A 24,670-nucleotide genomic window follows, 5' to 3' on the forward strand; every position below is an offset into this window, starting at 1 on the left:
TTCACAAGCTGAGACAGAAAGAATTGATGGCAGCTATGCGCTGGGAAGAGATACTGATTGTTGTCATGCAGGAAATCCAAAAAACAACCTAAAACACCTTTAGCGCAGACTTATATAATGGTAAATAGGAATAACAAGGTCATCCAGATGAGTGACTAACCATAGGGACAAATCCTGATGTTTCAGCCCACTTTTATTCAGTTCTTATTCAGGCAGATTGGTAAAGCCTGATACAGCTTCATAAGAAAAAAAGGATTAAGTCTGTTGCAAGAAGCGGGGGCCTGGGACCTGATTCTTTGGCCACGGACCAATTCCAGCATAATGCAGCTGATGTCAGGGTGACAAGCTCTGTAAGAAGAGGTAATATATTTTATTAAACTGACTGATACATGCCAACTGAGTTATGCTCGCTATATACAAGCAAAATTGCTCCTACAGTCTTAGATGGAAACTCTGGCCTTCGTTCTGCTCCCATTTACACTGATGCAAGTCAAAGGTAATTTCATTATAACTAATATAATCGCATTACAGACAAGGCAATTACACCTGTAAGATATTGGTGTGAGCTCAACCCCTTTCTCTGACATTTCTACTAATGTTTGAAATGAAATAACGAAGTAAAATGTGGTATTTTTAAAAATGTTAAGCCTGTGGTTGAGAGACCCGTGTGTACAACAGCACTGAGCATTGGTAAATCTGTTAGATTTAGGAATTCACAAGTGACACTTAGAAAATAGCAGTGGATAAATTGTGGAAAGGGATTGCAGGTAAAACTATCTCAGGAAAGGGGCAAAGCAATCCCCTAGCATCACGCAAGTTATATGGGGAAAGGAGCTCTTTTGCCAGGGGAGTTTGTAAAGGCTTCCCAAAGGGAGTAAGCCATATTTGCAAAAGAACTGCTCTGCCTGTTCCTGTTTAGGCTTCTTTTTGGCATCGCTCTTTGCCATTGCAGTGGTCCGTCAGGCAACTGGGCCAGTGGATGAGAAACGGCAGAGTACGTGCTCGCTTCCGCACCGAGCCCTTTCCTTTTCTTACAGAGGGAGGATGGGGAGGAGGAGTGAAACCATCTGTGCTTCCCAGTCCCTTCTGGTTTGGGGGGATCCTTGACTGAGCCCCTCTAATATTTACAGACAAGCTGTGACAGTGATTAATGCATCATCAAGAAAATTTTTTGGTCATCTTGGACTTTATTTCGTTTGAGTAGTCAAGGAACCACCCATTTAACTAGATATACCTCATAGTACTAAAACGCTACGTGAAAGAACTGTGAAAAGGAAAAGTACATTTCTGCCCCCCGATTTCCAATTGTGAGAGACTGAAACGGAAGGGTTTATGTCTCAAACACCCGGCGGAAAGGCATGTTAACCCATTAAGGAGATAAGGAGCGGTTAGGAAAGGGAATCTCGCGGAGGCAGGGTGGCACTTTTCTCAGGCTGATTTTCTTACCTTGGGTGACTACCTAAAGAGTAAGTTTGAGACAGCTTTACATGTGCGTTTCTGACTGACAGACGGGAGGGGGGATCGAAATCACTAGAAGCCCCCCCCCAACCCCTTTCTAGAAGGTACCAGAACAACAGACTGCGCATGCAAGATAATTAGCATACGTGGCGCCAATCCGAGAAGCCACGTGTGCAGCCACCGTCCGAAGGGAGTGGAGACGTCGCTGGATCCTAGGGTGGTGACTATCTCTCTCCTTCTCCCCCTCTCTCCTTCCCTGTCCTCTCCTCGAAATACATCGTAAACCTAACCACAAAGTCCAGTCAAACCGTTGCCAAGTGCCTTATTCTGTCCAAAAGTTTTAAAGTTTGGAAGTGAAGTCGGTTTGATTGAACCTCCTGAGAACCTTGTTGTTTCTCCCGCACACCGCCCAGAGTATATCAAGCTACCTTTCCCTAAATCCGCTGAGCGGGATGGGACACCAATCCATCAGTTTTCAGGTTGAGATCCTTTCTTGCAAGCTGTGTAAGGAGAAAATGCTGTTCTTGTAACCCTTCATCCTCGTTGTGTCATATATTATTAATGAAGAAAGACCTCAGTGTTCATGTGCTGCATCAGCTTGTACTATGTTGATTTTTTTTCTTTTGTTTAAAGAAAACATAAATTCACACCTATAGCTCTGCTTGGGTTGGGAGTGAAGGGAAAGGGCTTGTAAATGAAGCAAGGCAGTGGTTTAGCAATTAGAGCCCAGGACTGAAAGGCAGCAAGGTTACAGTTCTGGGGGAGATTTGCTGTTTTTTGTCCTGATGAAGTTCCTTCTAAATGAGGTGATTATTGTAGCTGTCAGGAATGAAAAGGTAGGACACATTGATTTCATCCCCACTGCAATCTCCAGGACGTGCCGGTACAGAGCAGTCAATATGAATTGCCAATTAACAAAAAAACAATATTGGCAAGTTGGCCATTTGAGAAAAACCTCCCTCCAGCCAGTGCATAAAACTCCTTCCATTCAAATCACCATCCTCGAGCAAAGGCATTAGCAAACCTGCCCAGAAAATCACCAAAGATGAGCTTTTTTGGTGTAGCTGAATAGCAAATTGTAGAGCTGAGAGCCTGTCTGCACAGGGGAAGTGTAGCAGAACAGCTATACAGGAACACACTTCAAGTGCACACCCTATCTGGAGATAAAAATCACTTCATTTTGGAGTAATTACTCCCTTCTGAAAACACATTGGTTATTCAGGAATAAAGTATCTTTTATTTCAGAATTAAAGTGCCCATGTTCTTATTCTGCCATTCTGCTAATGATAATAGGTACAGCCACTGATTATAATAAATAGAGATTCTTCCACAATAGCTACTGTGGAAATCTTCCTGTTGTAAATAAGCCCTAGGAATACCATGTTTCCAATTACGTTATAATTCAAATACAGTTCATATAAATGGGTACTGTTGACTTACCTACAGATCTCAGCAATTTTCATGCTATTAAAATCATTAACGTGCAGTTTGCGGCTGAAGAAACAACTCCAGAATAGCAGCCAGGAGTAGTGTCTTTGACATGACGGAGTGAACCTGGTTTAGAAAACACCCAGCAGCTGTTAGTACCTGACTGTTACTGCACTTGCTGAGGAATTCCTGCCTCTGCAATAACAAACCTGGGTCTTACATGGTGCTTCTAACACAAGCTCTCAAAGGACTCGACTGCAGAGGTATCATTATCCCTTATCTGGAAATGGGAAAAGCGAGGCAGCTGTTGTAAGATGATTCGTTTGATGTTGCCCAGCAAGCTGGTGAAAAACAACCTTTTGTTTTCTAACCCTGAACACAGCATACGCCTTTCCTTGTCTAAAGATGATGATCCTGTGGCAAGAGATAGAGTGCGTCGATGGTAAAGCAAGGACTATGGGCAAGTAGGTTGGCCTTCAGTAAGCGTTGGGTGCCGGAGATCTGCCACTTCCCAGCCAGTTTGTGATCTGACTCTGATCTGTCACCTCCAGCTGTGCAAAAACCACAGTTCAAATGCAAAATGCTGACTACCTCAGGTTTACTTTCAGAGCTGACTTCAAAGGTCACCTGCGCTGTTTCAGCTTGAGTCACCTCACCACCTTCCCAGTGAAACCTGGGGAAAACTATTTTTAAAAACATGGTAACGTAAAGACATTAAATTAAGTGACACTTCAGCAACGCCTTGTAGATGTCCTTGGTGATCAGAATCTGCTTGAGGCTGTGGCATGCAGCTAATATTTAGCATTAGATAGTTCGTAGGTGTATTGGGTTTGCGTGGCAAGGTTTTGGTGGCGGGGGGGCTATAGGGGTGGCTTCTGTGAGAAGCTGCCAGAAGCTTCCCCTATGTCCGACAAAGTTAATGCCAGTGGGTTCCAAGATGGACCTGCCACTAGCCAAGGCCGAGCCCATCAGCAACAGTGGTAGCGCCTCTGGGATAACAGATTTAAGAAGGGGAAAAGAAGTTACAGGGGAGTTGCAGTTGCAGCCAGAGAGAGCAGAGTGAGAAGATGTGAGAGAAACAACTCCGCAGACACCAAGGTCAGGGAAGAAGGAGGGGGAGGAGGTGCTCCAGGCACCGGAGCAGAGATTCCCCTGCAGCCCGTGGGGAAGACCATGGTGAGGCAGGCTGTCCCCCTGCAGCCCATGGGGGTCCACGGTGGAGCAGATCTCCACCTGCAGCCCGTGGAGGACCCCACGCCGGAGCAGGGGGATGCCCAAAGGAGGCTGTGACCCCGTGGGAAGCCCGCGCTGGAGCAGGCTCCTGGCAGGACCTGTGGCCCCGTGGAGAGAGGAGCCCAGGCTGGAGCAGGTTTGCTGGCAGGGCTTGTGACCCCATGGAAGGGACCCACGCTGGAGCAGTTCGGGAAGAACTGCAGCCCGTGGGAAGGACTCACGTTGGAGAAGTCCATGGAGGACTGTCTCCCGTGGGAGGGACCCCACGCTGGAGCAGGGGCAGAGTGTGAGAAGTCCTCCCCCTGAGGAGGTAGAAGCGGCAGAAACAATGTGTGATGAACTGACCCAAACCCCCATTCCCCGTCCCCCTGCGCCACTCGGGGGGGCAGGAGGTAGAGAAAATCAGGGGTAAAGTTAAGCCTGGGAAGAAGGGAGGGGTGGGGGGAAGGTGTTTTAAGATTTGATTTTATTTCTCATTATCCTACTCTAATTTGACTAGCAGTAAATTAAACTAATTTTTTCCCCAAGTCGAGTCTGTTTTGCCCGTGACGGTAATTGCTGAGTGATCTCCCCGTCCTTATCTTGACCCACGAGCCTTTCGTTATATTTTCTCTCCCCCTGTCCAGCTGAGGAGGGGAGTGACAGAGCGGCTTGGGTGGGCACCTGGCATCCAGCCAGGGTCAACCCACCACAGTAGGACACATTACTCGAAGTAGCTAGTGCATTTTGTTCATTTTAAACCCTATAAACGTTTAAACCCTTCGCTGTTGAGTCCGGCAAAGGCCCGGGAGCACATCAGCCGCCATGAGGCGGCGTGGCCAGGCTCTGCATGGGCGGCTTTGGTCCCTCGCGCTCCCACCCCTTTTTCTGCAGCTTCCAGAGCTAGTGATGACTTTTTGGCACAGCCCTCTTTGCAGATGTATCTTGTCTGGTCGGTAATTTCTTAATCTGTTAATCCATTTCAACTGCCGTTCGAAGGGGGGATTGTATCGTCGACGGCGCGTTTCTGTCAGTTCCAGGCTGCGCCTGGAGTAGGCCCGAACCGCCGCCATAAAAACTACAACTCCCAGAGGGCTCCGCGGCACCGCCGCACGCTGCACAGCATCCTGATGCCGCGCGCCCCGCCCCTTCCGCCTCTTATTGGGTTATAGCTCCGCAGCGGCTCGCTTCCTCTCTTCTGATTGGCTGTGCCGTGCCAGCACGGGTGGCTGCCCTGTGTTTGAGGGGGGGGTGCAAGATGGCGGCAGGCGAGGCGGCGGGCCGCTACCGGAGCACCATGAGCAAGAGCAAGGACCCCTCGGGGCTGCTCATCTCTGTGATCAGGTAGGGGCGGCGCGGCCCCGCTCCGCAGCCTCCCGTCCTGCCTGCAGGGCCGCCCCTGGGCGCTGCGTGGGCTCCTGGGGGTGACCCAGGGGCGTGTGCGGGCCCTGCCGTGCTGTGGGGGCCTTCCCGGGCCGGGCCTCCAGAGCCTGGGGTCCTTCCAGGGCCCTGACAGCGGTGGGGAGGTCTCAGTGCTGGAGCAGGCCTTCTCCTGAGGGGTGTCCCACCGTCCTCCCGCCCTGCCTGGCTCACCCCCTTCTGTTCCCCTTACTTTGCTGTATCCTGGGGTCAGAGGAGTAAGCCCTGCAGTTAGCACTAACTTAACGCCATACAGGGAGGGTCAAGGCACCATCTTCTAATTGCTGTAGAGTAGGTAGTTGACCCCCATCCACAGACAGCAGCACTGAGTAAAATACAGCTGGTTGGAAAAGCTGTAGGACTAGGAAGTCCTGTGTGCAGACTCCATCCTGTTTTAGGATGCGATAGTGGGAAAAGTGCTACATCTTCTGAGTCTCACCGTCTTGCAGGGGATGAAAAGAAAGCAGTGGTGTCTGGTCATGTTTAGACTATTGATTTTTGTCTCCCCTTATTCCTGAACTCTTGCCTCCTCTGCTAGAGGATGATTCTGTGATATACTTGGAGCCAAGCAAGGACCTGCATTCACTTTACTGGTTTCCCTCTGTGCCTTCTTCAACAGCTTGTAAATCTGTTCTATGCTGGTTATAACCAGTGGGTTGGCAGCTGATTTCCCACACTGAAGCTTTTAAATGTTGGCCTTATGCACACCCTTTAAAGCAGGTGTGAGCAGCAGGCAGTCGTATGATATTGTGAGTTGTAATGAACTTTCAAACTTTGGTCCCTACTTCAATGTCTTTGCCAGAAACTATAGTCATTCTATTACTTTGGGAAAATTATTGTAGCAATAGTTCTGTATCTAGGACATGTTATGATTTTAAAAACCTCTGTGAATGATAATGTTTAGGACAAAATTCCGTTCTCTTTCATTACTCTGAAAACTGGTCTTTCAGATCTTGCAAAACTTGAGGTAGATGGTGGCTCTGAAAAAAGCAGCTGGTTCACAGCACTGCTTAGCCTTTCCAGGGTCGTGACTGCCGTCTCTGAATTGTATGGTAATAGGTAACAAAGAATCACACTGAACAATGAATGAAAGGTGATGCTTAACACAGACTGTGGCGCCTGACTTTTCCATTTCATGTATATGTCGTTCATTAGCTTTATAAGAAAAACTGTTACAAATGCAGACTTGTTTAGGTTGGAGTTACAGGTGTATATATATATGTATGCAGATGGAGAAAAGTGTACATTGGTACGACCTCATATAAACATGAGGTATGACAGTGGTAGTAGTGTACTTAGGTAACTTTTTATTTTGTATATAACAAATGTTGAAAGGGAAAGGGATGGGAAGCCAATACCCAAATACGTGACTATTAAAATGGGTGGTGTTCCTGCCAATTTTATATCCAGGCCTACACACACTCATGGGTGCAATTGTTCATGAGTTTGCATAATAAATCCATGATTAGTTGTGAAAACCTGAAAAAATCAGGCTTCTCAACTGGATCTTGAGTTTTTGCTGGGCACTTACACCTTATATTTGGGACAAGGATAAATAGTGTGGATTTATAATGTGTTTTGCTTAGTGTTTCTTTATCAGCCACAAATTCAAATAAGTTGGAGAGGCAGACGTGGTAGGTTGTAGCTAGATAACCTTAACTTAGAGAAAGTACAGTAATTTGTAGAGAGTGGAAGAATGAATAATATACGTGCATTGATTGCTGCAGCATTTCCTGTAGTAATCGTCCTTTCCCCCCCCCCCCCCCCCCTCGCGTTTCCTATAACTTCCGAGAGTATTTTAAGGACCTTCTTTTGTGTCTCCATTTTAATAAATCTGCACTTGTTATTTCATTTAGAATATAAAATGAGAGTGAGCTCATGTTACTGTGTTCTCCAAATAAGAAATCATGTTTGTCTAATAATCTTTGGCTTACAGGCACTGATAGCTTGGCTAGTTTAGGTCGAGTGTTTAGACACACCATTGAGGTTATCAACTTTATGAAATTAAAATTATTCAATAGAACAGCCTGATAACTAAACGTCCAGAATTTAATTAGAACTTGGTTTGGATGTAGAGATTCTTTGCAGAGCTTGAAGTGTCATGTTGAGCCAGACCATGAAAACCTGAAAGTAGAACTGATTGCAAAGGAAGGAAAAAGTGTTGTGTTAATAATATTCACGTTTCTTAGGGTTAGCCAAGTACAAAAAGCAAATGGCGTGGAAAGGAATTTAAATCACTTTCTTCTGTATGTTGTTTTTGTATAGTAGCTCAGGTGAGGATGAACTTGCCAAGCAACAGGTGAAATTTTTTGCTGTTTTGTATGCTGATAAAATACCATTGCAAACAAATTTAGACGTGGGTGGGTTAAATGTGTCTTTCTTGTAACTCTACTCAGCTTCAGAAAAATATTACAAATTTTAACAGTAGGCTATTGGTTTGAAATGTAGCAAAATTTTCTTTTCTTGATAGCTTTATTTCCAAAACAGTTATGTATAGAGTCTTCTGCCAATCCTTGTGGTTTTACACTTGCATTTCCCTGTTTATTTAGAAGGCTATTTATTTCTCTCTTGTTGCTGTGGGAAAGGCCTGTAAAAGGAAACGGTGTATGAAAAGTAGCAAAACTCTGACTACATTCTTCTGCTGTAAACAAACAAAACCAGAGGAGCTTCTTCAAGTATTATGATATTTTACTTGGTTATGGCAAAGACGGTTATGTCTTTCAAAAAGAAACATTGTTGAGGTCTGCAAAATTTATGTAGTGTGATTGTCTATAAAATGCTTTGAAATGTGAAGCTGGAAGGCCTTTTATAAATATAAATGATTTTATTAATGAAGGGATAATTTTGATATTTACTCAAGCTCAGTAGCTCTCTGTTGCAAGAGACTGAATAATATATTACTTTTATATTTATTATATATAAATGCTATACATTTTATATTTAATATTATATTTTTATGTCTATATTATTAAATATTTATATTTATTATCATATACTTTATATTATTTATAAATATATTATATATAAATACATATTTTTATTTTATATATAATATATATTATATATTTATAATATATAATTTTATATATTACTATAATAATATTTACTTTCCTCTGATACTAGATTTAGGGATTCTTGTACTTATTTCACTGGTCTTCCCAGGACAAAAAGTGTCTCACTTTCAGGGAGAGTATTTGGGGCCAGATCCTTGACAAAGTTTAACATATTATAGCAGCACTAAAATCAAGTAAGAAATGGTGTTTTATGGGAGCTGGGGCTCTGGTCTAAAATCAGGACGCTGCTGCTTCAGGGAAGTTAACTGCATATATGTCAGTGTAACAGTGTAGGTTTCATCACTGTTGTTCATCGCAGTCTTGACATAGTTTGGAAATTTTGGGTTGTCCCTAGTCTCTACGGTGTTGCTTTTCAGCAGCTCTGAATGCAGAAAACTCTGAGATGAAGGAAGACCCAACAGGAAAGACTGTCTCACTTTTGATCGCTTTTCTGTCCCTGTGAAGTGTCAGTTTTTCCTGTTGTGTTGGGGAACACGTTTGTTCTGTGGGAGTTGTTTCCTGTAGGATTTGTGTGCTGATTGAATTCACCTTGGTTTGCCGGTTGTTGCCAAGAACAGAGAATAAAGGCGGCCTCAAGCATGGACTAATTTGGAAGAAGTTGTTGCCTGAGCAGAAGGAGACGTGCTGCTCAGTAGAGTACAAAACTGAAAATAAAATCCTGGTGTTTGAGCTGAACCAGGATCTGTTGGATGACGATAACACTGCTAAGGTCGTCTGGCTCAGAGGGGTGATTTCTGGCTCCCGAGCCCTGCAGTGCAGATGTCTGGTGCCCATGCTGCCCCGTAGCCCTGACTCAAGCAGACTGGTTGTGTCCACATAGCAAACCACCCAGCTCAGGTCTCCTCTTGGGATCCTTGTAGTATCTCATTGGTTCCAAAACCTGTACATATTTATGAACAGCAGTTCAGACTATTTACCAACGTAAAACCTGTCTTGCAGCCTGCAGGTAGGATGTTTTACAGTGTTTCCTGCCCAGCATTACAGGAGTACGAGCGCACCAGCCCTCCTGGGATATTAAAAACCTGTGTTTTTGGTGGATGGAGCAGTACCTGGTGCCTTGTCTGTCCTGCCTGTAGGAACGCTGTCAGGAGTGAACGATGTGCAGCACTGCCCCAGGACAGGACCGATCCATTTGAAAAGAGCCAGGAGCTACCGGGAGAGCTGAGTTACGAGGAAGTGTAGTCCTACCCTCAGCAGTGCTGCTGCTGGGTTACACTTGAGTTCTTGGGCACAGTTTCCCTCTTGTTTCTCCTAAAGGAGAAATAGAGGGTTTGTTCATAACAATAAATGTTTTAGAAGTAAAGAGTGTTTGGGAAGCTTAATGAATGTTTGCAAAGTCTGCTATTAAAATCCCCACCTTTGTTGCGGCTCAAGGGGGCCTTCCTTCTTTTCCCTGTGCCTTTAGGGGATATGAGAGTATCTGTAATTTGCCCTTGTCCTCACATTGCTGAGAAGAAACAACCATTATTTGCTACAAGAAAACATAGCTCCTGGGATTGTGACTTCTAGAGTAGGATATTGGATATCAGGGCTTTACAGCTTCTGTCCCCACGCTTCTGCTGGATGGTCGAAAGCGCAGCGCTTGCACTCGTGCCTCAGCACACCCGCTTTCAAAACATGTGCTAATTCCTTCACGTATGAGAAGGATCCTTCAAGTTCCTTAGATAAAAGGTACTTTGTAAGGTCAAAATGTTGTCACTGGAGACCAGGAGCTTTTGTTGTAGAAGTCTAATGCTGATTTGGCAATGTCTTTTTAACAAAATAGTGCAGAGAATGAAGAAAATTCTGCTCCCCTGCTGGAGGACAACTTGGGGAATATTTTTTTTTTATCTTTCAGAGGACAAACACGTGTATGTATATTGATTTTTCTTAACCTTTTGTTTTGTTGGTAGCTGGTTGAAGCAGCTTTTGTGCTCTGAAATAAGCAACCTGGCATTTAGCAAGTGCTATTTTTTTGAGAGATCTTGTCAGATTTTTAATTGGTGAATGTGTCTGCCTTTTATTTATTGTTAGGCGTTTTTCTTTCCAATTAAAGGTTGCTATTTTTTAAAACTGGCCTTTAATAGCTGCTTTAATTGGGAGAAAACAAAGTTTAGCAGTGACTCCATAAGACCTTATTGAAATCTTTGTGCTAAGCTTTCACACAGGGAAACACATACGACAGATGACAAGGAGAACTGAAAGTGAGGCAAGCTGCAGTGCATTTCCTACTTTCATGTCTGCAGAAGTTGAAATTACGGGCAAAAAACCTTGAACATATTTTATTTTTCACAAGTGGAATTCTTTTTCTTTTTAATGCTTTTTGGCCATTATTTTCATTACGTTTACAGTGAACTTTTTAAAATGGATTCTTAGTAATGACCTGGCATTTGGTCTTCTCTTTCTGTCTAAAGCAATAGAACTGATATCCCAGTTTGTGATGTAGAGTGAGAAAGATGGATGTATAGCTATTGCCCTCATTGTTACATTTGGGAAATAGCTGCTACAAGAAATAAAGCTGAGTTATTCTGATATGTATGTACGGTAATGGTCTCTTAAAACCACTTTTATTGCTAATGGTATTTTCCAATGTTATAAAGGTAGTGGTTCTTCTACAAGACAAGTAGCTCAGAAATTCATTGAGGAAAAAAATGTATATCGCAGAGTATGGTTTTAAACGTTAAATTTTCCTGAAATGATCTTAAAATCATAGAATGGTTTGACTTGGAAGGGACCTTAAAGATCACCTAGTTCCAACCCCCCTGCCGTGGGCAGGGACACCTTCCACTAGACCAGCTTGCTCAAAGCCCCATCCAACCTGGCCTTCAACACTGCCAGGGAGGGGGCATCCACAGCCTCTCTGGGCAACCTGTGCCAGTGCCTCACCACCCTCACAGTGAAGAATTTCTTCCTTACATCTAATCCAAATCTCCCCTCTCTCAGTTTAAAGCCATTACCCCTTGTCCTATCACTACATGCCCTTGTGAAAAGTCCCTCTCCAGCTTTCCTGTAGGCCCCCTTTAGGTACTGGAAGGCTGCTAGAAGGTCTCCCTGGAGCCTTCTCTTCTCCAGGCTGAACAACCCCAACTGTCTCAGCCTTTCCTCATAGGAGAGGTGCTCCAGCCCTCTGATCATCTTCGTGGCCCTCCTCTGGACTCCCTCCAACAGGTCCATGTCCTTCTTATGTTGGGGGCCCCAGAGTTGAACGCAGTACTCTTGAGGCACTTGTATGCATATTTGGCAAGTGTTGGGTTGTAGCTTGATACAGATACTTGGTTACATTTAATAGCAGCAATAGGTGAGGGTGCACATGTGAATACACAACCATACGCGAAAGGACAATGTGTGTGGCCATGCCTTGTTAAAAGCTCAAGGTACTTTATTTTTCAGCTCTTATTTTAGCTTTAGACAATGCACTGTGCAGAGTTGGAGTGTAGCCTACCCTTACAAAACTAGGAAGCAGAAACAGTTGGTTTTGTTAATAAATGATTACATGTTCTGTGGTTTCAACTCTTTTGAAGATGTTGCCTCCAACAGCTCTTCATTCCAGTGCAGTCTTGAAACCTTCAGGTTAGTAATGAAATTTCCGAAGCCTCTTGCTGAATCATGTGGGGCTGCTGTTCCAATGCTGTATGATATCAAGGATGGGTTCATAGCGCAGGGTGGCCAATGGCTCCTTAAATACTCTTTCATCTTTTAATCATCCAGGTGGCAGGTCTGAATAGCGTTGTGCAGCCTCTGCTCTTGCAGATCTGAAAATACTGATCTGTAGGACTTTAATTTTCTCCTGGGAGTGTGGTAGTTCATGTAGTAGCTGTGTTGGCTTTTTGGATCTAAAGTTAATTACAAAAAAAGGTAGAGAGATATTACCTGTGGTCTCATGTACATGGAGATAGTCCTGGACAAGCTCTCACACAGTGGAGTGGTACCTGGGTCGCTCTGCTTGCGCCTGGCAGTGTAACTGGCATCCCATCGGTCTGTCTGCATCCCTTTTCCAAGGTGGAAAAAGGTGCGCAGCTAACGTCGTTAGGGTTTTGCCTGTGCGTGGGGTTGTTTTTTCATCTTAATGTACTGCTGTTGGAGACATCTGAAGGAGTGTGACTTCTGTTGAAGTCATCATCTTAAATGACTGCAGTCCAGTCTTTGTTTCAGAAATCAGCTGATCACCAGCTATACTTGCATCGTTTGTATTGGTGTGGTGAAATTTGATTAAGGGTTGGTTAATTTAGCAAAAGAAAGAATTCCCTGATGATATTTATTTAGATGGCTGTAGGCTGCTCAGCCTTTTCACTGCAGCTATCATGCGTACATCTGCAAGTCCTCAATGATAAAAAGATCGTCAACTTCTGTTGAAAATGCTTTAACCAACAGTGTAAGCGTCATGAAAGATTAATGGAATGTAACTAGAGGAGGAAAATGTTTTATAATGCTCTGTTTACTTTGTGTGTTTAACAGCATTTTGAAGAGACTTGGTTCTGCCGTTTCTTGTAGCGAAGGAGTGAGTTATTTCTTTGTTTGCACAATGGAGATCTAGTCATATGGAGGCTGGGTACCTTGTATTCCCCTTGATGAGGATGGAGCATGCTGGCATCAGGATTTCACTCCCCCCCCAAGGAAAAGATCCTCTATAATTTTATAGTCAGTTGACAGTGATACCCCATTTCCCATGCCTGTTGACTTGTATGGTGCAATTTTTTTACTACGTTCTTTCCAGCACCTCATTGTCTCCATGAAAGGAGCAGTTTGTCTCCTGAACATTTTGATTAGTTTCCTCAAATCCAGAATTTCATAGGAACAATCAAGTAACCTTTGAAAATAATGAGAAAACATTCAACATGTTGCTACTGAGTTAAATTGTTAAATACCTTTTGGATTTTTTTTTTCCCCCTCTTCTGGCTGGCTTTGTTTCATAAGGAACCAACTTTTACAGTGGTTTCAATGAGACTGCAGAGGTTTCAAAACATGTATTATCAGATGATATGCTTTGAGGTTAAATAGTGCTGGAAGCTGTAGATCACCCCATTTGGGACTTGTCTTTAAGACAACAGTTTTCAATTATAAAATTCAAATAAGTCCATTTAGTTTAATGAACCTCTGGAAATTTGTAGAGCAGCCTAGACAGTGTGCTGAAGTACAGTTGTTCTTGTCCCAGGGTGCTTTACAAAACTTTTTCATTGCGCTCTGTTGAAACATAGCTGCTTGTAAGGTCTCGCAGGGTGGAACAGCAGTCGGGAGGAAGAATACTTGCTGAACTGCTCTGGGCAGGCTCTTTTCCCATACAGAATTTTTTTTACACCCATAAAAATAAGCCTTAGGGGGAAAAAACCCAACCAAACAAACCCTGATTTTCAGAAAGGACCAGATTTTATTGTTTCCTCACTTATGCATTTTATTCTGATTAACTCAGAGGATTAAATACTAGTAAGGTGCCTCCAATAAACATTTTCAAAATGCATGTTTGATCTTCAGTGTTGCTTGACATTTTCACTACAAGGCCCAGTCCTTGAAATGATCAGGATCAGACCCATTGTGTAATGTTCTGTTTCCCTCTACAGCTTTTACGGGAGGAAAAGGTAGTAACAAATCAGTGCATTTTATCATACCGTATTTCTTCTTGCAGAGCAGTTATGTGCATCTGCCATGCATCTGTGAAGTTAATACTTGATCCTCCCAACACCTTGCACTTCAAACTCACTGCTGCAATTCCTGTGATAACTTGCAAGTTGACAGTGTCTGAGTCACTGTCTGGTTACGGTTGCTTGTGCTGGAGAGCCGAGATGTGGACAGATGCTCTCTCTCATCTCGGTTATTTTGTTCCCTTTCCCTCGCATCCTGACCTCTTATCTTTTATTCACCTGTTGTTGTTTCTTGTCTATTAGGTTTCCTGCCACAAAGAGCTTGCGCTGTCGGTCTGTGTGTCTGAGCGGTGTCTCTCAATGGGGCGGCTGTGTGGTTGGCCTTCAGGTGTTAGTGCACTATAAATGTCTAGTAATGATCACAATGGTTTAAACCGAAATGAGAAGGCAAATACTGTAAATTGGTGTGTGGCCACGGTCATCAGCAAGAGGTGCCTTATGAAAAGTAACTACATTCTAATGGGTTTCTTTTTACTCTGCTTTTTTTTTTTTCCCCCTTTTTAATACTGAAGTCTCCTTGGCACATTGCAGCTCTTCCCTGCAGAGAGGAGATTGGTCTTTCTAGACATCCACAGTGCTCTGCATAAATGATTATTTGTTGCTTCTAGCAACTGCTTTCTTCGTTTAACTCCACAAATCCTTTGTTGGTCAAAAATTGTCTGTGTTGGCTAAGGCCATGCTTTGATTCTTTTTTCTTTTTTTCCCTGTACCTTATAGAGGCTTGTTCTGGTGTCATGGTTTAACCCCAGCTGGCAACTAAGCACCACACGGCCGCTCACTCACTCCCCCCAACCAGCTGGATGGGGGAGAGAATCGGAAAAAAACCCCCACCAAAACCCCAAAACAACACGTGGGTTGAGATAAAGACAGTTTAATAGGACAGAAAGGAAGAAAAATAATAACAATGATAATAAAATGACAATGACAATAACAATACTAAAAGAATTAGACTATACAAAACAAGTGATGCACAATGCAATTGCTCGCCACTCGCTGACTGATGCCCAGTTAGTTCCCGAGCAGCAATCCGCCCTTCCTGGCCAACTCCCCCCAGTTTATATACTGGGCATGACATCATATGGTATGGAATATCCCTTTGGCCAGTTTGGGTCAGCTGTCCTGGCTGTGTCCCCTCCCAGCTTCTTGTGCCCCTCCAGCCTTCTTGCTGGCTGGGCATGAGAAGCTGCAAAATCCTTGAGTTAGTATAAACACTACTTAACACACTGATGTTTTCAGTTGTTGCTGTCAACATTATTCTCCTACTAAATCCAAAACACAGCACTATACCAGCTACTAGGAAGAAAATTAACTTTATCCCAGCCGAAAGCAGGACATCTGGTTTGTGTTTTATGTCCTTCGTGTGGTGTAAAATGGAGAAGAAATAAGTAAATAAACCCCCCTTCTCTAATTTTCCTTCCTGAAGGGTAATTTTGATAATCTTAGTGCTGTACTATTAATTTTATTGTCCAGAGTGATGCAAGTATCTATGATATGTCGTGAACAGTATTCAAGAGGGTTTTTATAATATTGATATGTAGTACGTACCCAGCACTCTTTATCTGCAGATTTCAAAGATGGACAGTAAGAATTATTGTTTAACTGTTATCCAAACTGTAAAACATTGAAAACCTCGCCCAGTTTCTTCGGAAGGGATGGGTCATAGTGTATCCCTTAAACTTCAGATTTTGCCCAAGGCTGCAGTGTGTACTTAAGAAGCTTCTTCTGTTGAACAGATTTCAGGCGTTGTTTTTACTGGCGAAAAAGGTTACAACGTAAGTGAGTCCCCTAAGTTGGCCACACTTCTAAACGTAGCCTTAGCTTTCACCAAGCCAAGCTTTAAGCCAAGCTGTGTTGTGTGCAGTTGATACCACAAGCTGTCGGTATCACTGTAGCTTCAAAGGTGTTTTAAAGCGAGGAACTGGGAGGCTTAACAAGGCGCCTGATGCGATGCAGAGCACTGTAGAAACAGGTGACAGAAAGTTTACTGTGGATTGCTGTTAAAAGTGGAGCTTTGTTTGATCCCCCCAGTGATTCAGCACTCCGTTCAATTACACTTCACTAAAATGTTCGTTTTCCTGATCAGATGAGAAATATTTAAATTGCATTGGCTTGCCTTTTTTTTGTTGGTGTTTCCCCCTGTCTTTGAGTGTTTTCATTTGAATAAGTGACACTGAGTGAAGGCAAGTGCATTGCATGCTTAAAGAAACCTGATCCAGAAGTAGCAGAAGATTCTTCCTGGATTTCCAAGCTGCACCTGTGCATCATGTAATACTCTTTTCTGCCTTTAACCGCAAATATTTGTATACGTCTGCTCTGATATTGTGGAGCAGAGGAGGAGAGGCTCTACAGGGACATGCAGATGCTGAACACCTACAGCAATGGTCAAAAGCAGCAGGGACTTCAACATTCCTCTCCTGTAAGAATTGTCTAGCATGTTGCAGGTGCTAACTTAGCAGTAGTTTTCTAAAACGCATATTTGCATTTTGCACACAGTATCTGTTCTTTCACTTTTGTTTAATAAAAAAATTCACAGAAGCATAATGCCCACATACTGTTACTACAATGTTCTTCCTGTGAAACAAATTCTCTAGTCAAGAAACTGATAATTAAGACTCTGTTTACTATCCATAGCTTAGCAGGAATCACACTTAACTGGACTGGCCTTAGGGTAGGTAAAATAGGCAGGCAGTTATCCACCCAACCTAGCTGGAGGCATCAGAAAAAGCAAATTTGCAGAAATGAAACATTTATTATTCATTAACGTTAACAGTTTTCTCTTAAAATGGACAATCTAATTTTCTTGGCGTTTTATTGGGCAGGTAGGAAGCTAACAGCATGATGGCAAATGAAATTACTCATCTGCCCTGGAAAACAGACTAAAGCCCTTGATATTACAAGCTGTGTGGGGAAATAAGAGACTTCTCAGTGTAAACAGGAATTCTTGTTGAGTCTCAAATCTGATTCCTGCTGGAGCTGTAATTTTGAGGTTGATGCCTGTAAATGGATAGTCTTAAAGGTTGTTGTTACCTTTGTTTTGCCACAATGCAAAATATGGGGGTAAGGGGGGCAAGGAGTCATCCTCCTAGATGAAGCAGGAGTGGTGTGGATCGCACCCTGAGTTCAGGTTCAGAAGACCGAGAGCTCGTGTGTTCAGCACATTGCAAAACAGAACAGGGTTGGACTGTGGGCATGTGGAGCTCAGAAATTCATGGAATTGTGTCTGACTTATTTTTGTTATTGGCCCTTGTAGAATAAAAGAGAGGGGAAAATAAAGTAGAGTTGCTTCTCTGATGCTTCAGACTGAGGTACACTAGTAGGACGGCATATGCTAAAACTAAATCATCACTGTCAAGCAGGAAAATAAATTTGAAAGTGCAGATGGAGGAGACTCATTCATGCATCCCTTTGAGAGGAAGATGAGTGGATTTCTTTAGCAACCCAAATTTTTCCACATTTGCTGCACGTGTCTCTATGTGAACAAAATAGTCCCCTGGAAGCTTTGTGGTTCAGCAGCACGCATCGACGGCTTGAGCTCTTTGGCACTGTGGCTGCCTAAAGTACCTGCAATGATGCCTGTTGCTGGCTTTGCAAAAGCTTTTCCTACTGAGTGTTGCAGGATGCCCCGGCAAAAGCATTTCTTAGTAACTGCCCTTGTGGCTATTCTCAGTTTGCGCTAAGCTTGTTGATATGGGGACTGAGCAAAGAAGTCTGTTGTGCATTTCATTCTCATCAGACCTTATTTTGTAGTAGTTTGTTGGTGCGGGTAAGCTGTGCGCATTTGTGGGAACATGGGTGTTACACAGAATAAAGATTAATCTGTGTGTGGTGTGCCTTCTGTGGTGGTGGGAGCGATGATGTTAAATCCTGTTTTGGGGCTGGAGTGCATTTGAAGCTCAAAAATAGCATGTTACGAAGGGAGGTGAATTGCTTCATAGTTTTGCAGCTGATCATCTCTGTATAGCATTTCTGTACTCCTGTAGTTATCTGTTGTGCCACATGATGTCTAGTACAATGGTGTTTGTTTTCCTCTGCTGTTGACTAGCTTAGTAAACAACTTGTTCTTTCAGTTCACAACAATGAAAGAAATTTATTAGCTTGTTGAAGAAATTATGGCTTGTTTTCTGTCCTTTTATGTCATCTGCCTGTTGTTTTTTGAGGGTTCGCCCTTTTATTTTTTTTTTCTTCCCTTACTCCCGAAATTAATGCATCACACTGTAGGAGTAAATTTACAGAGGAGATGAGATTGTGTGGTAGTTCTGCAGTCTGGGCACCTGCGGATCTTGGATAGGTCTATGAAAAACATTGATTTGTCAAAACACAAAGAAATAGCAAACACTAAGTCCATAGTGTGAGAATAACTTGTTATATAGTGTATGGAGTCTGCTGGTGTTAGTTGTTGCTGGGACCAGATTAATTACATTGATTCTTAGAGAAACGTTTCTTTTATCCCAATGTGTTGCATTTTCAAAGCACTGTACGTATTTGCTATGGTAAATAGTAGCTGTAGACTGTAGCATTTTCTGCATTATAAAAATAAGACGTTGTGTGACTTTCTCAAAGCTCCTTAGTGTTTTAGTGAGAGAAGCATTTCATTTTGCCGCTCAGAGGAAAATGCTGAGACTCTGAGGTCTGTGGAGAGAAAAAAGTTTTAATGACTCAAGTGAGTTTTCCAGCTGCTTCCAAATACCATGTTGAGCATTTATGGGTAAGCATCAGTAAGTCAGAAATCTTGCCTCTCTGTATTTTGAATTACTCTCTAGCTTTTGATGGCTACAGGCTGTTGAACTGCTGTAAAGCAACAGGTGAGGGTAGATTCAAACGTACTTTTGGGTCCTAGTTGTGCCAACATGTCTGAGACACTTTGTTCCTTCATCTGTGGTGCTGAGGAAGGAGGACTCTTCTGGAGCTGTGGAGTTTGTTCAGTTTTCTAGAAAGGTACAGACTCTTGCAGAAATGGTAGAGATGGCAATTATATTTGGTCAATGTGAATACATTTTCTTATGTATTTACCTTTGGAAACTAGATATTCCTGTCTTTGATGTGAACTGTTGTAGCAAGCAGTTTAAGGCTTTAGGCATGTTGCAGAATGACAGTGCTTCAGGATGCCTCTAAAAGTCTTTCCACCTACTCCCTGTGCTAGTTACTTGAGTTGGATGCTGGAAAGCGGAGATGAAAAATGCTTGTGATCTACAGATCAAGTTCTACTGAAATGAATAGTCCCGATGGACTTTTTTTTTAATTAATCTAATTCCAGTGTAAATTCACTGACCTCAGGGGAAATAGGAAGGTTCATTTTTTTTCTTGTATGAAATATGCTGTACATCCCATGATAAAAACATTTCAGGGTTCTGTCTGATCATCCTCTCTATCCTGTCTTCCGTATGTGGAAGTGACTCCAGTGAATTAAGCATTTTGCATTTGGGTAATCTGTATTTTTAACTATGTAAAATCAAAAGTCAATGAGATTTGGCTCAATGAATTTCTGTTTTACTGTAGCATAAAAATGTCTCTTAACAGACTAACATCCAGTTGGAATTATTCTAATCCTATTGAGCTCTTGCTAATGAGACAGGCATATGCAGCCATCCAGCTGCCAAGTACAAATTACAGGTATCTTACAGGGGAGGCGGATTCTCATTTAGAAAAATGAAAATGAAAAAACAAGTGAACTGATCAGGGAACCCTACTGGAGATCCCCACTGAGTTCATAACCTGCACGTACTCGGTATCTAAATTGATGTTCCTCCTGTTTGTCATATGTTTTGAATGCTTTTGTTTTTCAGGGAGTTCTGAAAAGCTAATGTATATTTATCATTGTTTCATAATCCTGTTCTGTTTTGTAATTCCCCCTTCAAAGTTCTTTCTGCGAAGTTCCTTTCCCAAACAATTTTGATCCATTCTATTTGGCAAACAGTGTGTTGACTTTTCTTCTTCCTTGCCACACATTTTAATAGAACTGAAACAAGCAAAGATGCCCTTGGCTTACTTTTCTGCAGTGTTAGCAGGAACATATATAATCTCAAGAATATTAAGTATTCCTTGCTTTGCTTTTTTTTTGTGCAGAGCAAGAAAAAGAAATGGCTCCTGTACCGAGGGGCTTAGGTAGGAAATTCAGGTGTACAAGGTAATGTTTCCTTTTTGAAGTGGCATTGCTCCTCTTTGTCCAGATGCTGCTAGACTTCAAGGATTTAATGTTATGTTTTTGAAGGAGGAAAATACATGGTAATGAATTACTGGAGTAGAGAGGAGGTGGTCAGTTAGTTTTGGTTTAAATAGGTATAGTGAGGGTTCATCTGATTGATACAGTGACTTAAGAACAACATGAGCAGAAGGGTCTTACTGGTGGCCATAAGCAGTTGTAAGTACTTGTACTGCTTTTGAATATGTTGCAGAAATTTATGTTACAGCCATGGTGGACAAAAAAGTAAATTATTGTCTGGGAAAAGGTTTAATGTGACTTGAAAAAAAAAAAAATCCAGAAGAGGCATTCTCAGTTTTATAGCACACTTGTTTCTGACATTTTGGCTTGAAACAGCTTCACTTCCTCTTATTTGTATATTGCCATTCTCATCCATTAAAGAACGGGTTTGCTTTTCTCTAAGTGCTCTTTGGTTTTTCAGTACATGATTGTGGGATGGATCGTGCATGCACTTCTTTTCTGTTCTCCAGCCATTAATCCAGACTCCCATGATGACTGGAAATAACCGAGTCCTAAAAACAAAACCTTATACTTCTGAAACTTGCTGGTCTTTCAGTAAAGTAAATGAAAAAGCAGTCTCTGATGTTGCTTTTCCCCATTTGGATCTTGGGTTGTGATTTAAACTTTTATCCTATCCATAAAGAAATGATCTACAGATATTTAAGACAAACTCATGTGGGTGGAGGGGAAAAAAAAACCTGTTAGGCTTAAATTCTTTGTTGTTGTGTAGAATTATTTATCCCTTTTGGCATAGTAAGTGGTCCCTTTAATGTTTTAAGCTAGTACACACTAAAGGGCTGTAAATATAGGTACATTTTCTGGTCAAAATATGAGTATGATATTTTTAGTGATGATTGTTTCCACAATATTTTCCTGAAACAGGTAATTAAAGAAAGCGAGAAGTTCCCAATACAGGTGTTAATTCTGGGAAGGTTTCCCAGCTGGTGCATCTGACAGAGCCACCTGGAAATCTTGGAACATGGCAGTTGACTGAGTCTGAAACTTCCATTGAGTTGAAGTCTTGCAGGTTAGGATCACAGGCTGAAAAAATATGTAACTGTGTTAATACAGTCTTGTCCTTGGTGAGTGCGTCCCTGGGATGTACAAAGCAGTGTTTCGTGAAAGTCTGTAACTCTTCCCTTCTCCCCCTTCCTGCTGCCTGATAGCACAGTGGTGTCACCTAGAACTCTGCAAGAATGGATCGTGGTTGTCTTGTTGTCTTGCAGGTTTGGATGCTGAAATACCCTGGTAAGGGGAAGGGAAGGCCCCATGTTGGCGCTTACGGCGTGTGTGTTTGTGTGTGCATGTGCAGGAGTCGGGTAACATCACCTCTAGCACCTCCAAAACATTGCTCAGCTTTAGGTGGTCTGCATTACTGGAGCCTTCCAGAGGATAAGACCAAAGAAATGCTCTGTCAAGGCAGATTAATGGTTCCTCCAGCCTGGTAGTTTGTCTGCAACAGTGGTAATATAAAATGTTAGAGAGGGGATGCAGGCCTGGCCACTTGTTGGTGTCCAGTGTGTCTGTATTTCCCTGGTGTCTGCAGTTGTTGAGTTAGGGATGTTGGAGGATACATTCCAGCTAGTTTCCTTCAGTATTTGTTTTGACCTCTTGTCTGTGAATACATTTAAGTCCCTTTTTCTGAACGTGCTGAAGCTGTGAGCCTCAAATCCTGCAGCAAGGTTCAGGAGTTCACTACCTAAAGTGTAAGTGTGCTTCATCCTTTTTCAAACTGATCTCCTATTAGTTTCAACAAGCGCCACTAGTTCTAGTAGTGCACGATTTGGTGAAAAACTGTTTTGCATTTATGTTATTCATCTCGTTTCTGACTTTTGCAGACCTCAGTCATATCTCCTTTCAGCCTTTTCTTTTGCAAACTGAAGAGTCTTGGCCGTAGCATCTCTGCAGAGAACAGCTGCTTCATCCCCTCCGTTGTTTTAGTTGCCCTTCCAAGGGCAACAGAAGAGAGAGGAGACCAGAACTGTACATATCACTCCAAGTATGGGCATAGTAAGGTTTTATACAGCAGCAGAGTGATTCCTTTGTCTTGCTCTCACCTTGTTGGATTCTGGGCTACCACTGCGTATTAAACTCATTTTTCAGAGAACCGTAAGTGAAGAAAAAGACTTTATTGGCAGCTACATTCCCAACGTGTGCTGCTGAGGTTTCTGAAGTCAGGTTGGATGGACTGGAGCTTTGAGACATCTGTATTCCTGTTACCCTTCTTTTTAATATAGATTGGCAATATTTTCATGTTACTACTGGCTATGTTGTCGGTTTAAAAGATGAGGTCTTTGGAGTTTAGACTGTGTGAGAAGGTGTGTGGTGCTCAGCCAGATGGGCTGGTTTTTTCCCCCCTAAAGCTCTTGATTCTGCTGAAGGTGGCAGCAGATGTATATTATGTATCTAAGCAGACAAACAGCAAAGTGACAACTAAAATTGATGCTTTTAGTTAGACATTGTCATTATATCATTTCAGTAGGAATAAGCTTGTGGTATCTCACAAAGGCTTCTGATTTCCAGCTATACTAGCTTTGTCCTTCTTTTGACATGTTTTGTGGTTTCTAAGATACAGGTCCTGTTGTGACATCTCTCTCAGGCTTCATAAACATCTATGTCTTGGCTGTGCAAATGTCAAGTGTTCTTAGCAAAAAATATTTTTCCTGTAGAGGGCAAGTTAAACTCAATTACAAGGACAAAAACAACTGGGCAGCACAATTTGAATCTGATTAAAAAATAGGGATGTGACTGGAAGTTGTTAGGAAGCCTAAGTAGGGCAGGAACTTGCTGGAGCATTAGAAAAGGCTTGTGACATCCTCTGATATTACAGTGATGTAGCCTTAGCCTTGGAGAAAGTTCTTTAGCTTTTGTAAGAAACTACTGGCGTTGCAGATGGATTCAAGCCAAAGCTTCAACTGCTTTGGCAAATCAAGAATTCTGAAATTGAATTTTGTTTAATTAAAACTAAAAACTTTTATGGTCCGTGATATAGACCAATTTGGTTCCGCTTCTATGTTGTAGCAATCCATGATTCTCCTGCAATCTATAACGCAGGTTGGAGAGAATCGATGTTTTCATTAACTACTGAGACAAGCAATACTGTTCAGCTTCAAACTTAAACAATATGTCAATTCCTAAAAAGGATATATGTTCGTGTCTGGTGTAACCATGCTGAAGAACATTCTTCTAGCAAAAAAAAAAGCAGTTCTTCACAAAGAAAGTGTATTCATCTGCAAGAGCTCACAATGGAGGAAGATTTACTGCCAAACATGTTCTTGCACATGCTTTCTATTCATCTATTATAGCATGAACCCAACCATCACTGCATCTCGCTAGTACTGTATGTTTAATACTGTTGCATTAACTGTATGCTTAGCTTTGTTTTCTAGCACATCTTCATACATTACTTTGTCTGAAGTGTTTACATGACCTCTGCTAACAGCGCTGAGTGTTTCAATAGTACTTAGTGCATGTAATTGCAGCTTGCTTGTTTGAGGAGCCAGTGCTGTGTATTCCCCAGGTGAGAAAGAGAAACTGGGCCACAAGGACATGGATCTGCCTGCTTAGCCCATTCCATTGAAATGCAGATATTTGCATCAGGAGTCTGTAGTAGCTAAGAGCTGTCTGTAGCTCACGCTCTAGTGTCAAAATGCAGCCTGCAATGTGAGGGTGCTGCAAGCACGATGTCAGAGGTCTGCAGTAGAGCAGAGGCTGTAACCGAGATTTCTTAATTCCAGGCTTGTTTTCTAACCACTGCACTACTGTTCTTACTTGCCAGGTCCTTTTTGCATGATATTAGAGTGCTTTGCATAGAGTACAAATTAAGAAAAATATCTTTTTTTTGTGAAAACGTGATTTAAGACACAACTAAGAATGTTTGGGAGTAGAATATTAATGTAATAACACTAGAAAGCGTTCCTGTTTCTGTAGCTACTATGAAGCATGGAACTTGAAATGCTACAAATAAATTTTATGTATTGGAAGAAGCTACGCTGTCAGTGGAATGAGGAAGAGAGTTCTCATTTCACTGTGTTCTTTGTGCAAGAGGAGAGGTGCACCTGCATCTCCTGTAAAATGTGCAGCTCTTAGTATTTGGGAGTGGGGAGGAGGGTGTGAGGTGCCCACGCTGGTGGTCTGAGGTATAACAAAAAAAAGAGGATTTCTTCTCCTCATTTCCATGTGGTATCTGTTACCCTTCTGCCACTGCCATCTGAAAGTGAAAAGGAGTGTTAAAACTGTGTAAAGTAAAATACATCACTTGGGTA

General features: G+C 42.4%; 1 protein-coding gene across 3 annotated transcripts in view; it reads left to right on the top strand.

Annotated features, from left to right (window-relative positions):
• The first annotated feature begins 5,356 nt into the window (after nt 1–5,356).
• Nucleotides 5,357–24,670, top strand: part of EXOC4 (exocyst complex component 4) — a 417,970-nt gene continuing 398,656 nt past the window's right edge. For all 3 annotated transcript variants that reach the window (XM_050900532.1, XM_050900548.1, XM_050900541.1), the window contains exon 1: nt 5,357–5,442. In XM_050900532.1, coding sequence (XP_050756489.1) covers nt 5,357–5,442 — 86 coding nt within the window. The remainder of the gene's footprint in view (nt 5,443–24,670) is intronic.

Source organism: Gymnogyps californianus, chromosome 1 (genome assembly GCF_018139145.2).
Source record: "Gymnogyps californianus isolate 813 chromosome 1, ASM1813914v2, whole genome shotgun sequence".
NCBI lineage: Eukaryota > Metazoa > Chordata > Aves > Accipitriformes > Cathartidae > Gymnogyps > Gymnogyps californianus.